The sequence below is a fragment of the Vulpes vulpes genome, unplaced genomic scaffold, assembly GCF_048418805.1.
Source record: "Vulpes vulpes isolate BD-2025 unplaced genomic scaffold, VulVul3 u000000671, whole genome shotgun sequence".
Taxonomy (NCBI): domain Eukaryota; kingdom Metazoa; phylum Chordata; class Mammalia; order Carnivora; family Canidae; genus Vulpes; species Vulpes vulpes.
This window is the reverse complement of record NW_027325801.1, coordinates 379,564-393,803: the sequence shown is the minus strand read 5'-3', so window position 1 is coordinate 393,803 and position 14,240 is coordinate 379,564. Positions and strand designations below refer to the sequence as shown.

The window sequence follows — 14,240 nt, the reverse complement described above, 5'->3', positions numbered from 1 at the left end:
GGCGGGGGCGCGCGTGGGGCCGCCCCCCCCCCCGCGGCGCCGGCGCTCCCGGCCCCTGGCCCCCGGCCCGGCCCCGCCCCGCCCGTGGGGCATCCTGGGTGCGGGGGCGGGGCGGGGCCGCCCCTTTAAGCGCGCGCGGCCGCGGGGACCGGGGGCTGGAGGCCGCCCAGCGCAGGCATGGCCGCCCCGCCGCCGCCCGACGAGCTGGACTTCATCCAGGCCTACGAGGAGGTGCGCGAGAGGTACAAAGGTACGCGCCACCTGCCCGGCGGCCGCCCCCGGCCCGCAGCGCCCCCCCGCCCCGCCCCCCGCCGGCCCCGCGCTCTTGCCCTTAATAGGGCATCGTGCGGTGCGGGTGCTGGGGCGCGGGGGGGCTCCCGGGCCGGGGTCCGGGACCCCAGTGCGTGCCCAGCACCGGTGGGTCAAGGCCCAGCGCCCGCGCCCCAGCAGGGTGCCCGTGGGGTGGGGGCCGCGCCGCGCCTGGCAGTGGGTCACATACTTGCGGCCTCTCCTCACATCCCAAACTGGCCGGCACCTAGGCTGCCCCCTTCCTTGGCAGGGACCTGCTCGCACCCCTTCCCTGCCCCCGGGAGGCAGGGCAGCCCTCTCCTCCTCTCCAGAGGATGGGCTCCGGGCTCTGACGGACCCCTGGCGCCCCGGCCCGAGCCCTCACTGTCGCCAGCCGCCCACACCGCTGCCCTCGTCGCCCCGGGTCGCCAGCTCCGAGCGGGCACCAGCGCAGCCCTGGCCCCTGGCCCACGGAGGCTTAGGCCCCGAGAGGGTCGGGTGGGGGCCGTGGGCAGAGCCGACCAGAGCGGCCTCCAGCTCCACGTGGCCGGTTTTGCTGGCTCTGCCCCCAAGGGCAGCTCAGGGAGAGAGGTCCCGCTGGGCCTCGCCGCTCCCTACCCACTGGCCTCGCCCAGGCAGGGGGAGGCCGCCCCCGGCCTCGCGCTGGCGGGGGATGTGCCGCGGTCAGCCAGTTGCCTGGTCCTACGGAGATGCTCCTGCCACCACGGGCTCCTGACGGAGGCGCCTCGCGTGGAGAGGACCGGCCTGCGGCTCTTAGCTCCCACAGCGGCCCGGCCTTGCAGGGTCCGTCCGGACAGGTCCCTGGCACGGAAGCAGCTGCCCACGGGGGCCGCGGCTCTCCTGGCTCACCCCAGGACGGAGCTGTTTGTGAAGTGGCCGCTCTGTTTAAAGTAGGGCCACCTGCACAGAATAGTACCGGTTTATTCCAGAATCTTTCTTGGTGTGATCAGATCCCAGGGCTGCGTGTGGGTCCAGAACCGTCCAGGGCATAGGGCTGGGGCATCCTGGCCCGAGTGGCTGTGTTCGCTCTACTCCTCGGGGTGGAGACCTGCCTCCCAGCAGTGAGAGCTCATCGGTCCCTGGGGGTGTCCTGTCTCAGCACCTGCCCCTGCCCCAGCCTCCCTGGACGCCAGGCTTGGTGTTGGACACGCGGGGCTGCCCTGGCCCGTGTCCACCTCCTGGGCGTGGTGGATGCAGGCTGACAAGAGGGCAGTGGGCAACTCCGGCCTGGTTCTTGCTGGTGGGTGCAGGGCACTTTCCCGAAATGGACTTGCCGGTGCCGCGGCTCAGGCTCCCCAGCTGGGTGTGGTGCTGGCAGCTGAGCGTGGCTAAGTAGGGCTTCCCATGCGGGTCTGGGGCCGGGGAGGGCGTCTGGTCGTACCAGGCTCCCCTGTGACTCCTTAGCTCTTTGAGTAAGAGGCTGGGTTGGTGCCTGTGGCTGGGCCAGGGCCACTGTAGGGCCAGGAGTAGCCCACAGAAGGCCGTAGGTGGCTGGGCCGCGGGCTGCAGGCCTGACCGCTGTGAACTGCTCGGACCTTCCAGAGGACCAAGGCCCCGGCGGGTCTGTCCCTGGGGGTGGAGGGCCGCCCCCAGTGAGGGAGGCAGGGAGGGAAGGCATGGCACCTGATGTCGGCCAGTGTGCGAGTGGGGAGGAGGCCAGAGCCCCCTGTCTTGGGGCCCAGCACCACACTAGCTGGCTCCGCCCCAGGGACTGCCACCCAGCCCTGCCCAAGCACCCCTGGTCCCTTCCTGGGGCCACGAAGGGCTCTGCCTTCTGCCTCCTGGTTTCTGACCCAAGCTAGTACCCACCCCCAGCCCCGAGCCTGCCCTGCTCCTTCCCAGGGGAAGCTCCTTCCCCATCTGCCCCTCCCAAGTCTAACCACTTGGCCCTTCCCCCCCCCCCCCCCCCCCCCCGTGATCCCCTCCCCCCACACCCCAGGCCCTCCCTGGACACGTCATTCATTCCTAGGCTGTCCCCCTGGAAATCCCCAGTCTTCCCTTCATGGTCACTGCTCCTCCTGGAACATTCTCAATTTCCTGTCTGCCTTCTCTCCAGGGCAGATTCCCCAAGGGGCGGGAGCCATCGGGTCTATGGCGGGAGAGCTCTTGGTGCCCCGTGGGAGAGGGGCCACAAGTTCCCTGGAGCCTGGAGCGACTCAGAGCCTGGGTGGGGAGGAGGGAAGGTTTGATGTGAGGGAGAATCCAGGTGGGTCAGGTGAGTGGGGTAAGGGCGTTTATAGAGGAGCAGCCCAAGTCCCCCAGTGGCTGTCAGGGCAGGAATGGGGCTAGCCAGGAGGGCCTGGGCAGCCGGGTGGAGCCCTCAAGGTTGTCCCATCGGCCGGGAGCAGGGTGGCAGCAGAGTCTGTGTGGATCAGCGGGCAGTGCTTGGGTGTTCCTACAAAGCTGCTGTGGTGCCCTGGAGGGGGAGTGGTGTGTGCGAGGGGGTACACAGGCAGGGCCCCCAGGCCGGGGTTTGGGGAGGGAGCCTGCGTGGGTCTGGGGAGAAGGTGGGTCAGAGAGGCACTGGGAGGGGTGTCCGCCAGGGCATGTGCCCCGCATGTGTCCTGTGCCGTCTGCGAGGCTCAGCCGGAGGGGCTTCCGCACCTCCCTGGCAGGGCTGCTGTGGTGCAGGCCTCTCACTGTCCCACCTTTTCCGGTCCTGGACTCTGAGCTGGGTTATCTGTGTTGTGTCCCTGGCACCAGCCCCAGGCTCTCAGCCAGGATTTGTGTGGGGTGCTTACACGGGTGAGTGGGTGATCAGCGTGGGGTGTCGTCTTTGGTGACCGGGGCTCAGCTGGCGGGCGCTGAGGCTAGCAGTTATCTGGGCTCTTTGGGAGGACTGGTGGTGGCTGTGTTCGCTGTCAAGAGTAAAATGTGCTCAAAGAAAACGAGACAAAACAAAATGACGACCAAGCACTGAGGAGGAACATCAAGAACAACAGTTAAAGGCACACCTCTGGCCCCGTCTCACTGGCCGTGTGTGTGTGTGTGTGTGTGTGTGTGTGTGTGTGTGTGACAGAGAGATCAATGGTTTTTAGCCTATTAATAGACTCGTGAGATCACCGCCGTCAGCTCCAGGACACTGACGTCCCCTGGCCCCTGGCAAAGCCTGATCTACTTTTAGTTTCTATGGATTTGCCTGCGCTGGACGTTTCCTCTGAGTGGAATCAAGCAGTTCTGTGTCTGGCCTCTCTTACTGAGTGTGATGTTTTCAGGGCTCATCTGTGTCGCACCTGGACGGCACTTCATTCCCTCTGCGGCCCAGTAATACCCGGGGTGTGGCTGTCCGTGGTTTGTTTCTCCGAGCATCGGTTGCTGGACCTCGGGCTGCTTCCACCTTTTGGCCGTTATGAGTAATACCACTGTGGACATCTGTGAGCAAGTTCTTCTGTGTGCACCGATGTCCTCAGCTCTCTTGAGTAGACGCCAGCAAGTGCCATTGCTGGGTCATGTGCTAATTCTATGTTTAACTGTTTGAAGAACTGCCAGATGGTTTTCCACAGCAGCTGCACCATTCTGCATTCCTCACAACGGTGTGTGAGGTCTCCAGTTTCTCCACATCCTCACCGACACTTAAGGTTATCTGCCTTTTTGACTACAGACCTTCAGTCCTGGTGGGTACGGGGTGGATCTCATTGCGGTTTTGATTTGCCTCTCCTGGTGGTGAATGGTGTCCTCTCGTGTGCTCATTGGTCGTTTGTGTATCTTCTTTTGAGAAATGTCTCTCCAGATCCTTTGTCCATTTTTAAGTTGGGTTTTTATCTTTTTATTGTTGAGTTGTAGGTGTTCTTTATGTATTTTAGATACATGTCCTTTACCAGATACGCGATGGGCAAAAATGTTCTGACTCTGCGGGTTCTCTTTTTACGGTCCTGATGCTGTCCTTTGAAGCATAAAAATTGTTGATTATGATGAATCCAGTTGATCTTTTTTTTTTTTTTTTTTGGTCCTGGTGCTTTTAGCCTCATATCTAAGAAATTATTGCTCATTCCGAAGTCGTGAAGACTTATGCCTATGTTTTCTTCCTTTTAGTGCTTAATTTAGTTTTTTTTTTTTATAAATTTTTTTAAAAATTTATTTATGTATTATAGTCACAGAGAGAGAGAGAGAGAGAGAGAGGCAGAGACACAGGCAGAGGGAGAAGCAGGCTCCATGCACCGGGAGCCGGACGTGGGATTCGATCCCGGGTCCCCAGAATCGTGCCCTGGGCCAAAGGCAGGCGCTAAACCGCTGCGCCACCCAGGGATCCTGTTTTTGATCTATTTTGAGTTAATTTTTTGAGCAGAGCATGAGGGAAGGGGCAACTTCGTTCTTCTACACGTGGATATCCGGTTGTCCCAGCACCATCTGCTGAAGTGATTATTCTTTGCCCGTGGAATGGTCCTGGTCCTCTCCTGCTTTCTAATGGGCACTGAATATCCCATGACATGGAAGTACCACCGTTGATCTCCCTGGTCCCTTTACATGGACATTTGGGCTTATCGTTAAAAATGATGCTGTTTCTAGATTGGCCTCTGGTGTAGGTGCACGGGGCGGAAACAAGACCCACTAGTTCTCCAACTGCCAACTGATGGATGAGAAAATCCCAATTGCTTTAATTCACATTCTTTGGTCATTAAATGAAGTGAGCATCATTTTGTAGTTCTTGGCTATTTTCATGTTTCTTCTTTCACGAGTTGCCTACTCAAACCCGTTGCTCAGATCTAGGACGGAGGCAGGCAGGGACTGGGGTTAAAAAAAGAAAAAAAGAAAGAGCATTGTTCATTTTTTCTGTAAGATGTGTTTCTCTTTGAATTATTAGAGGTCTTCACTGGGGCCCCCGGGTGGTACAGTTGCTTAAGCCTCTGACTCTTCGACTCTTGGTGTCCACGCAGGTCATGGTCTCAGGGTCCTGGGATCGAGCCCCACATCTGGCTCTGTGCCTGGTGGGGAGTCTGTTTCTCCCTCTCCCTGCTCGCCCGTTCTCTCTCTAAAATAAATGAATCTTTGGGGCATCTGGGTGGCTCAGCGGTGGAGCGTCTGCCTTCGGCCCAGGGCGTGACCTCAGGGTCCTGGGGATCCAGTCCCCACATCGGGCTCCCTGCATGGAGCCTGCTTCTCCCTCTGCCTGGGTCTCTGCCTTTCTCTTTGCATCTCGTGAATAAATAAATACAATCTTAAAAAATAAAATGAAATAAATGAATCGTTAAGAAAAACCTTGAGAAAAGAGCTCTTCGCATATTATGGATATTAACTCCCTTCTTTATTATACATGTTTCACATTTCCCCCCTAGTTTGTTACCTACCGTTACGTAAACTTTTTGCTGAAATCTAACTTTCCCGTAGAAAAGCGTACAAGTTATACACACATAGCTTTTCACTTAAATTTCAGTTTCCTTGTGGCCGGCACCCAGATCATGAAAAAGCTTCTTAGCCTCTTAACGGGTCCCGTGTCCCTGGTTGCGGCCTTGACCTCTCACACCACGTGTCATGTCTGCTTGGTGGGCATGTACATCTGCCTGCGGTGTCTTGCCACACAGCACCTTTAAAAACTTACCAGGGATCCCTGGGTGGCGCAGCGGTTTGGCGCCTGCCTTTGGCCCAGGGCGCGATCCTGGAGACCCGGGATCGAATCCCACGTCGGGCTCCCGGTGCATGGAGCCTGCTTCTCCCTCTGCCTGTGTCTCTGCCTCTCTCTCTCTCTCTCTCTCTGTGACTATCATAAATAAATAAAAATTAAAAAAAAAAAAATAAAAAAAATAAAAACTTACCAGCCTTTTGTTTCAGGACCTCTGAATTTTATGTCCTACTCAAGGTGCCCTTTGGTAAAAACCTTTGCCGAAAGCGTCTTCCAGTTCTGGTGTGTGCGTTTGTTTTCTGGCATCTTCCTCTTTAGTGTCTCTGGAATTTGTTGTGGGCCGAGGCATGTGTGGGACACTTGGGGTGTCGTGCTCAGGGCTGGACTTGGGTTAGTGGGGGACAAACAGGATTTTATTTTATTTATTTTTTTAAAGATTTATTTATTTATTTATTTATTAATTATTTATGATAGACACAGAGAGAGAGAGAGGGGCAGAGACACAGGAGGAGGGAGAAGCAGGCTCCAGGCCGGGAGCCCAACGCAGGACTCGATCCCGGGTCTCCAGGATCGCGCCCTGGGCCAAAGGCAGGTGCCAAACCTCTGAGCCACCCAGGGATCCCCCCTAAACAGGATTTTAAATACCTCCTTTCCCATAAGCTCAGCTTCCTGAGGGCAGGGTCCACATCCTGCCACGCTGGTCATAAGACAAGTGTGGCTTAAAAATGAGTGGATGGATGCGGGGGAGAGGTGGGGCCCGAGCCAGACCCCTGTGGGCTCCTGGTCTGGCGAGCAGACCCCTAGGCGCCCGCAGAGCGGTTGCGGAAGAGAGACCCGGCGGCGGCAGGGGCAGGGGCAGGGGCAGGGGCAGGGTGGGAGCAGTGGGGATGCAGAGCAGCCTGGGAACCAGCAGCATTTCTGCATCAGGGAAGGCGGAAGGATGGGGGTTTGCCTTGGCGGGGAGCTGGGGATGAGCTCGCCTCTGGAGACTCTGAGATGCCGGAAAAGGCTGCATGAGCCGCGGGAGGCCGGTCAGGGGCAGTGCTGTGGGGCCCCGGCGAGGAGAAGGGGCCCACGCTCTGAGCCGTGGGGAAGCAGAGCAGGAGGCTGGGTCCTGGCTGCCTGGCCAATGGGAAGGGGTGAGGCAGGAGAGGGCCCCACGAGAGGGCCACCTGGGCGAGGGGTCTTCAATGGGACAAGGCCCAAAGAGTGCCTGGTACCTGGTGATACGGGACACTGGGGAACTTGGTAAGGCCTGTTTGAAGGCTTAGTCGGGTGGGAGGTCCCAAGGGGGATGCAGGGGCAAGCGGGGCGGGGGGTGTCCAACAGTGTGGGAGGGAGGATGCCCTCCAGACACAGTGGTGCCACACAGGCAGGACACCTGACAGGTGGGGGAGGGGAGGCCTTGACCCAGACGGTCACCCGTGGCCATCGGGGGCATGGGCACTGCTGAGTAATGATCTCATTTACCCACCTGCCCACATTACCCCTTGCTACTGAGGCACTTGTGGGGTGAGCAGGGGGGCCGTCAGGCCTTAGGGCCTGGGAAGCGGGGTGATGGTGCCCTAGCCTGGCTCTCCACGCAGCCTGCGGGGAGCTGGCAGTAGGGGCAGGGTCTGGGGGCCTTCAGAAGGGACTCAAAGAGGCCGGAGAGCACTGATACAAGGGGGCCCGTGACTCAGGCCCACCGTGGACGGCAGGAGGTGCGGGCTGGGGGAGCCGGCTGGGGGTGTTTGGTGGGGCTGTGGCCAGTGAGGGGGTGGGCACTGGCTTACCTTCTGGTGGTCCGGGCTGCTGGTGGCCCGGTGGGTGTGAGGTCAGGAAGCCAGTCTCAAGTGATGGGAAGGCAGGACGTGGGGGCCCACGGGGAGTGATGGCTCTGCTCTCCTCCCTTCCTCCCTCTGGGGGAGATGGGGTCATGGGTTAGCTGCAGAGGGGTTGTCGCAGCGGGGTGGGCAGCTCTTGGCAGGGACCTTCCCTGCTGGCCTGAGGCAAAGGGGATGTGGGGCCAGGGAGAGGATGGGGGGACCCTCTGCTGCCCTGTCCAGTTCCTCGCTGGGGACAGATCCAGGGCCACTTCTGCAGGAAAGGAAGACACTAGGACACCTGGCATAGCTGGTCTGAGTGTGGGTTCAGGGGGGCAGCTGGCAGCACTGGTGCCGGGACAGTGGGGCAGGGGAGGGCCTGGTGCGGTGGTGAGGCAGCTGGTGCGAAGCCAGAAGTGTCCAAAGCAGGTGTCTCCTGGTGTGTGGCTTTTATAGTCTCTTTTTGTTCTTCTGTCTTGTTTTGTTTTGCAAGTGAATGTGTCTTTTGGACTTTTGAAATGTATCTTTTTTTTTCTTCTTTCTTATTAAGTGAATGGCTGCAGGGAAGCTTCTAGAACCAGCATGGGAGCTAGCCTTGAGGGCCATGGCTGAGCCTCACTGTTGTCCTTACGATAACAACTCCTGCCTGCCTGTTGCGGAGTACAGATAGCCACAAAGAACGCCCCTCGAGGAGGTTCCCATGGCAGCTGGAACAAGTTGCCACAGTCTGGGCGGCCTAAGACAACAGAACTTTATTCTCTCACTGTTTTGGAGGCCAGAAGTCCAAAATCAAGGTGGCAGCGGGGCCACACGCCCTCAGAGGCTGTAGGCCAGGCTCTGCTCCCGCCTGGCCCCGTGCCTGGAGGCTGTCGGCCTCCCCTGGCGTGTGGTCTCCTGTCTTTGCCTCTGTCTTCAACATGGCCTTCTGCCTGGGTCGTCTTCTGCCTCTTGTAAGGACGCTTGTCATCAGATTTAGGACTTCCCGAGTAATCCGGGATGATCTGCTCTGAAGATTTTTTTTTTTTTTAAGATTTTATCTATTTACTCATGAGAGATACACAGAGAGAGGCAGAGGGAGAAGCAGGCTCCCCGTGGGGAGCCTGATGCCGGACTCCATCCCAGGACCCCGGGGTCACGGCCTGAGCCGAAGGCAGACGCTCTACTGCTGAGCCACCCGGGGCGTCCCTCTGAAGATTCTTAATTATAACAGCAAAGACCCTTTTTCCAAATAAGGTAACATTCATGGGTTCTAGGGATTTGGAGGTGGACATGTATTTTGGGGACCACCATTCGAATCACTGCTGTCTGCCCTCTGGCCCCCACAATTCATGTCTGTCACATGCAAAATGCATTCATCCCTTCCCACCATCCCCAAAGCATCAGGCCGTTACAGCGTCAACTCAAATTCAAAACCTCATCTAGACGCCTGGGTAGCTCAGCGGTTGAGCGTCTGCCTTCCGCTCAGGTCATGATCCTGGGGTCTTGGGTTCGAGTCCCCCATCTGGCTCCCAGCCCAGAGCCTGCTTCTCGCTCCCCCTGTGTCTCTGCCTCTCTCTGTGTGTCTCTCATGAATAAATAAATAAAATCTAATAAAACAAAACCAAAAACACCTCATCTAAATTTCAGCAGCTCCAAAGCCCCAAGTCTTGTCCAAACTCTAAGTCAGGACTAGGTGAGGCTGTGGCGCTGGTCCACCCCGGGGCACATCCCCGTGCGGACGTGTGAAGCTAGTAAGGCCAAGTGCTTCCAGAAGGCCGCGGTGGGACAGCTGTGGAAGGGCGTCCTCATTCCAAAGGCGGGAAATAGAAAGCGGTCGGGGGTGGCCAGCCCCAAGCAGCTTTGAACCCCGCAGGGCGAGTCCCCTGCTTCTCTGCGGCTGGGTGCTCGGCTCCCTGGCCTCCGCTGGCCCAGGGCTCTGCTCTTGGGGTCTCCTCGGCTCCTCCCCTGACGGGCCCCTCGAGACCGAGGCCCTAGCTCACCAGCCGCCTCCCGCCTGAAGAGTCGCAGGGTCCTAACCGCCTTTCCGCATTGTCCCTCTGTCCCCTCCGGTCCCAGCGGGGACCTCTGTCGCTTCAACATTCTCAGAAACCTGGCGGGTCTCCGTGCGTGTGGCGGGCCCGTGCCCTTAGACGGGAGGGCTCTCCGCGGATCTCTCTGGGTGGCCCGTCCCTTCCTGGCTTCTGCTCGGATGGTTGAGGGGCCGGCGGGCAGGCACCCCGCGGGCTCCGCGGCAGCTGGCTGGGCACCCCCGGCTCTGTGCGGGGCGTGCTTCCCGGCGTGAGCGCGCCCTGCAGTGGGCACGGGCCGCGGCTGTCCTGGGCCCCCGGGCCGACGGTCCCTTCCGCAGCGACAGCTTCCCCCCCGACCCCCAACGTTCCTGCAAGCCCGGGAGGACGGCAGGTCATGCTTCCCCCTGAGCCTAGAGACCCGAGTTCCCGGCCATGAGCTGCACCGTTCGATGAGGCTCGCCTTCCTCCCGCTCCCAGGGACGGCTCCTCACTTCCCTCCGGGTCCTCAGCACCGCGTCCCTGTCCCGGGCATTCTGTCCCCGGCCTGGTGTGGTGCCACACGCGCTCTCGGGCACGGGGCTCCCACTCCCGGGAACAAAATGTTGACTGCTTCCCCGTGTCTGCGTCACAGTCGCCACAAACATGCGGCCTGGAAAACCAGAAATGCATCCTCTGGGTCCTGGAGGCCAGATGTCCAAAATCAAGGTGTTGGCAGGGCCACCCTTCCTGGGAAGGCTCTGGAAAAGCACCCTGCTCCTCTCTTCTAGCCGTTGGTGTCTTCTCACGGCTCCTCCGTGGCTCTCCTCTCTTCTGTGCCATTGGGTGGGGGGCCCACCCGGGTAGTCCGGGGTGATCTCGCCGTGAGGTCCTTAATTATATCTGCAAAGACCCTGTTTCCAAATAAGGCCCAGGCCCCAGGGATTGAGACAAAACTCAAGTTGTTTTTCGAGGTCGCCGTTCATCCCCCTCCCCGGTGCCCCTACCGTGTTGGCTGAAGTAAAACGTCCACATCTTTTGTGTTGTGCTTATTTTTTAAAAATGTGTGCAGTATTTTCCAGTGTAACTTAATTCATTTGTAAATTTATAAGTTGATATTGCGGAGTGTTTTAGACGCCTGTAGCTTCCTTTTACTTAATGTTACAAGATGGACATGTTTCTGTAACATTCATTTACAATATGACGTAATGTTCTTTCATACGGTAACTGTATTATATTTAAAACCCTTTTTTTTTTGACTAAGTAAACTCTGCCCCTAATGTGGGGCTCGAACTCAGGACCCTGAGACCAAGAGTTGCTCACTTTACTGAGACAGCCAGGCGCCCCAACCATATCGTATTTAAACTAATCCCCTCTCATAGAACATTAAGGTGATTGATTGATTGATTGATTGGTATTAGAGACTCCTGCAAGGAGTGGTTTTGTGGCTGGATTGTTGGGTGTGTCTGTGACTACTGTTTGAAACGGGATTTCTGGATTAGTGTGTCAAAAGTAAGCCTTATCTACACCAAGATACCATTTTTTTTACTATCAGATTGGCAAAAAGCCAAACACTTGGATTCGAGGATGGTGTTGGTGATGCTGTGGGAAGCAGGCCAGTGACGGCGCCTCTGAGATCCGGGTACAAGAGACCCGCCCTCGGGGGTCCTGCCAGGTGGAGGGCTCCCAGGAGGAGGGGCCCAGGGCTCTGCGAGCAGCTGCGGGGCGCCTCGGTGCCTCTGATGGAAAAGCGAGGGTCAGATGGGACATGTGAGGTGTCGCTTTTTGTGTCAAAGGGAGGAAAGCCAAGAATCGTGTTTGTATTTGCTTGATTTTCCATAAAGAAATTGCAGAGGCGTGCACAGGGAGCCCCACGGCGGCTGTCAGGCCGCGTGGGTGCAGGGGACGGGCTGGGAGGGAGACTGTCCAGCGGACGTTCCGGGCCCGGTCGGGCGACTGTCTCCTAAACACAGTATCTCCAGAGTTTCTGAGGCGTTTGCCAGGCGTGGCAGGTGCTTCTCCCGCGGGGCCTGGGCGCTTCACTCCCCACACCTGCCCGGCACCGTGTGCCCCTTGCAAAGGGAGAGAACTTGGCCGATCCCGAACGGCGTGCAAGTGGGTAAGCGAGGCGGTGTCAACGGAGGGGCCGACGGGGCCAGCGCGAGGGCCGAGCGGACGTGCAGGGTAGCTGGTTGGCTTGGGGGCGGTGGCCTCACACCTGCTTTGTGCGTGGGGGCTTTCCACACGTAGGTGCTCTGACTTCCGTTTTGTCTGCTTCTAGAGCACTTTCTATCTAGCATCGCCGACGAAGGTTTCTGCGGGTTGGGTCTTCCCGACCGGTTGCTGCTGGCCTGGAGGACGCCCCTCGCTCCCGCGCAGGTCCAGCCAGGCGCGTTGGTGAGCTCCTCCCTGGCTCTGACGGGTGGGCCGCGCAGCCTGTGCTGGCGGTCAGAGGACAGGTGCCGACGCGTCAGCTCGGCGTGTCCTGCTGCTTCCGCCGCAGTGACTCCTGTGGCCCTCGTGTGCCCTGGATCGAGCTCAGGAAGGAAGCCGCGGCGGAGCCTGCCTTGGCCCTGCTTGGAGTGGGAGTGGGTTTAGGAGGTGGCCCTGACCGCTGCCCCCAGGGCCCCTACCGCCCCCGCTGTGGGACGTCCTTGTGTGACCCCGGGGCCCCTGGGAGGACGCGTGGTGAGCGAGTCGAGTCTCACATAACAGCGTGCGCCTTCCCTGGTTTACTGGGCCACTTTTTGAAACTCAGAACCACTTCTGGGTTTTAGTCAATGAGTTGTCAGCATTTTTGAGATCAATATACAGGTTTTCTCCTTTAACCTATCGAGGCAAATGATATGAATAGGGGTCCTGGGAGTCATCATTGGGGCGCTGAGAGGTCATTCCCTTTTCTCCCTGTGGTGGGTCCCGGCCTGGGGTTTGGTGCTGCTGAGTCAGCTGCCCCGGCCACCCAGCCACCCAGCTGAGTGCGTTAGACTGGGCTCGTCACCCCTGGGAGGGACTGGCGGAGGGAGGGTGCAGGATGCGGGCCTCTCTGCTGGCCTGGAGACCGGGGTCCCGTGCTGTGGAGCAAGGCGGCCCAGGCTGGGGGCCGCAGGGCTGGGGAGGGACCTGGTGTGTGTGTACCCGGTGCGGCTGCTGTGACCAAATCCTCGAAGTGGAAGAGTGGGGCTGCCAGGAGGCCACTGCTGGCCTAACGGTGACGGAGGTGGTCGGAGTGGGAATGCAGATGGGTTTGAAAGATATTTGGGGCCAGGATGACAGAGCATGGGATGTGAGGGAGGACCCGGGACCCCCAAAGTGTCTGGCCAGTGCCTGGTAACCGCTATTCTTGAGCGGGGCTATGTGGAGAGAGCCAGACGGGGCCTGGGGGGTAACCTCTGTGCGGTGCAGGCCTTCACCAGGATCTGCGGGAGCCCTGGTGGGCCCCCAGCCTGGTGGTATAGTGGGCCTGGACCTCCCAGGAGCCTCCCAGAGCGGCTGGTGTGGTTGAGGCCCTGCTGTCATCATCCCGCAAAGGGAGGCCCCCCAGGTGGAAGAGGCCCCTCCTGCCCCCGCCCAGCAACTTCCCAAGGTGAAGCTGGACTCAGCTTTGGCTGTGCGGCAGGATGGCCCCCGTGCTCCCACTGCAGGCGCAGTCCGTGGGGTCTCACTGGGTCGGGTCCTCCCTGGGCGATCGTCGGGGACCCTAGGTGGAAGGGATCTGCATGCCCAGCTGTAGAGCAGTCACGTGTGACCCTTGCATGGGATCACCTGGATCACCTGCTGTGAGCCCAGCAGGGCAGGCCTCCCTGGGGGTGGGAGGCGGGTTTGAAGGTGGGGGGCCATAGGGAGGAGTGCCCTGCCGAGGGCAGGTAGGGTCATGGGAGCAGTGGGACTATCTGCATGGCAGCTGTGGATGTGTAGGTTGGGGCAGGGATCCCTCCTTGGCCCTGGGGCATAGCCAAGCCTACCAGGGTCTCCTGGGACGCGTGAGGAGGGCTTTGTTGCAGACGCAGGGGCCAGCACGAGGAGGACCTGGCTGTGGGGCCAGGGTTCCAAGGGTGTGACCTGGCTCCTGGAATCTATGTAAAGCTTCAGACAGCGTGAGTCGTCCAAGGTGTGAGTCTCTGGCCCAGGTGACCTGATGCCCCAGCAGACGTGAGAGAGCCATGCTGCCGGGTCAGACCACCTGCCCTCCTGAGGACCTGGACATGAGGCCCTGCGGGCAGTGAGGCCGGTGAAAGCTGAGGCTGTAGGCTGTGCCGGAGCCTTGACTTCTCGCACCCCGGATCTGGAGGACCTGCTTCCTTTCCTCCTCGAGGTCTGTGTCTCCCACCTCCGGGCCCTGGTCCACGGTACTTTGAGGAGCTCCCTAGCTTGGCGACACCCACCCCCGAGCGGTCTCGAGCCCTGCCTCCCTGCTGCGGGGGTCTCCACATGCCTTGTAGTTGGCCGGACTCCCCTTCTCTTGCCTTCTCTGGGTCTCTGCAGGTGTGCTGTCTTCCTAGGCTTGCTAGCTGCCGCCTGTCTCTTGGTCCCCAGTCACTGGGCCTTCTTCTAGGAAGCCTACTCTGCTAACGGGCCAGGGGAAGG

General features: G+C 59.5%; 1 protein-coding gene across 8 annotated transcripts in view; it reads left to right on the top strand.

Annotated features, from left to right (window-relative positions):
- Positions 1-14,240, top strand: part of PLEC (plectin) — a 55,245-nt gene that overhangs the window by 2,855 nt on the left and 38,150 nt on the right. For 3 of the 8 annotated variants that reach the window (XM_072745778.1, XM_072745775.1, XM_072745772.1), the window contains exon 1: positions 134-250. The exons of the other annotated variants lie outside the window; for them this stretch is intronic. In XM_072745778.1, the coding sequence (XP_072601879.1) occupies positions 178-250 (73 nt within the window). In that variant the 5' untranslated portion in view covers positions 134-177. Of the gene's footprint in view, positions 1-133; positions 251-14,240 lie in introns of those variants that run through there. 8 annotated transcript variants of the gene reach the window in all.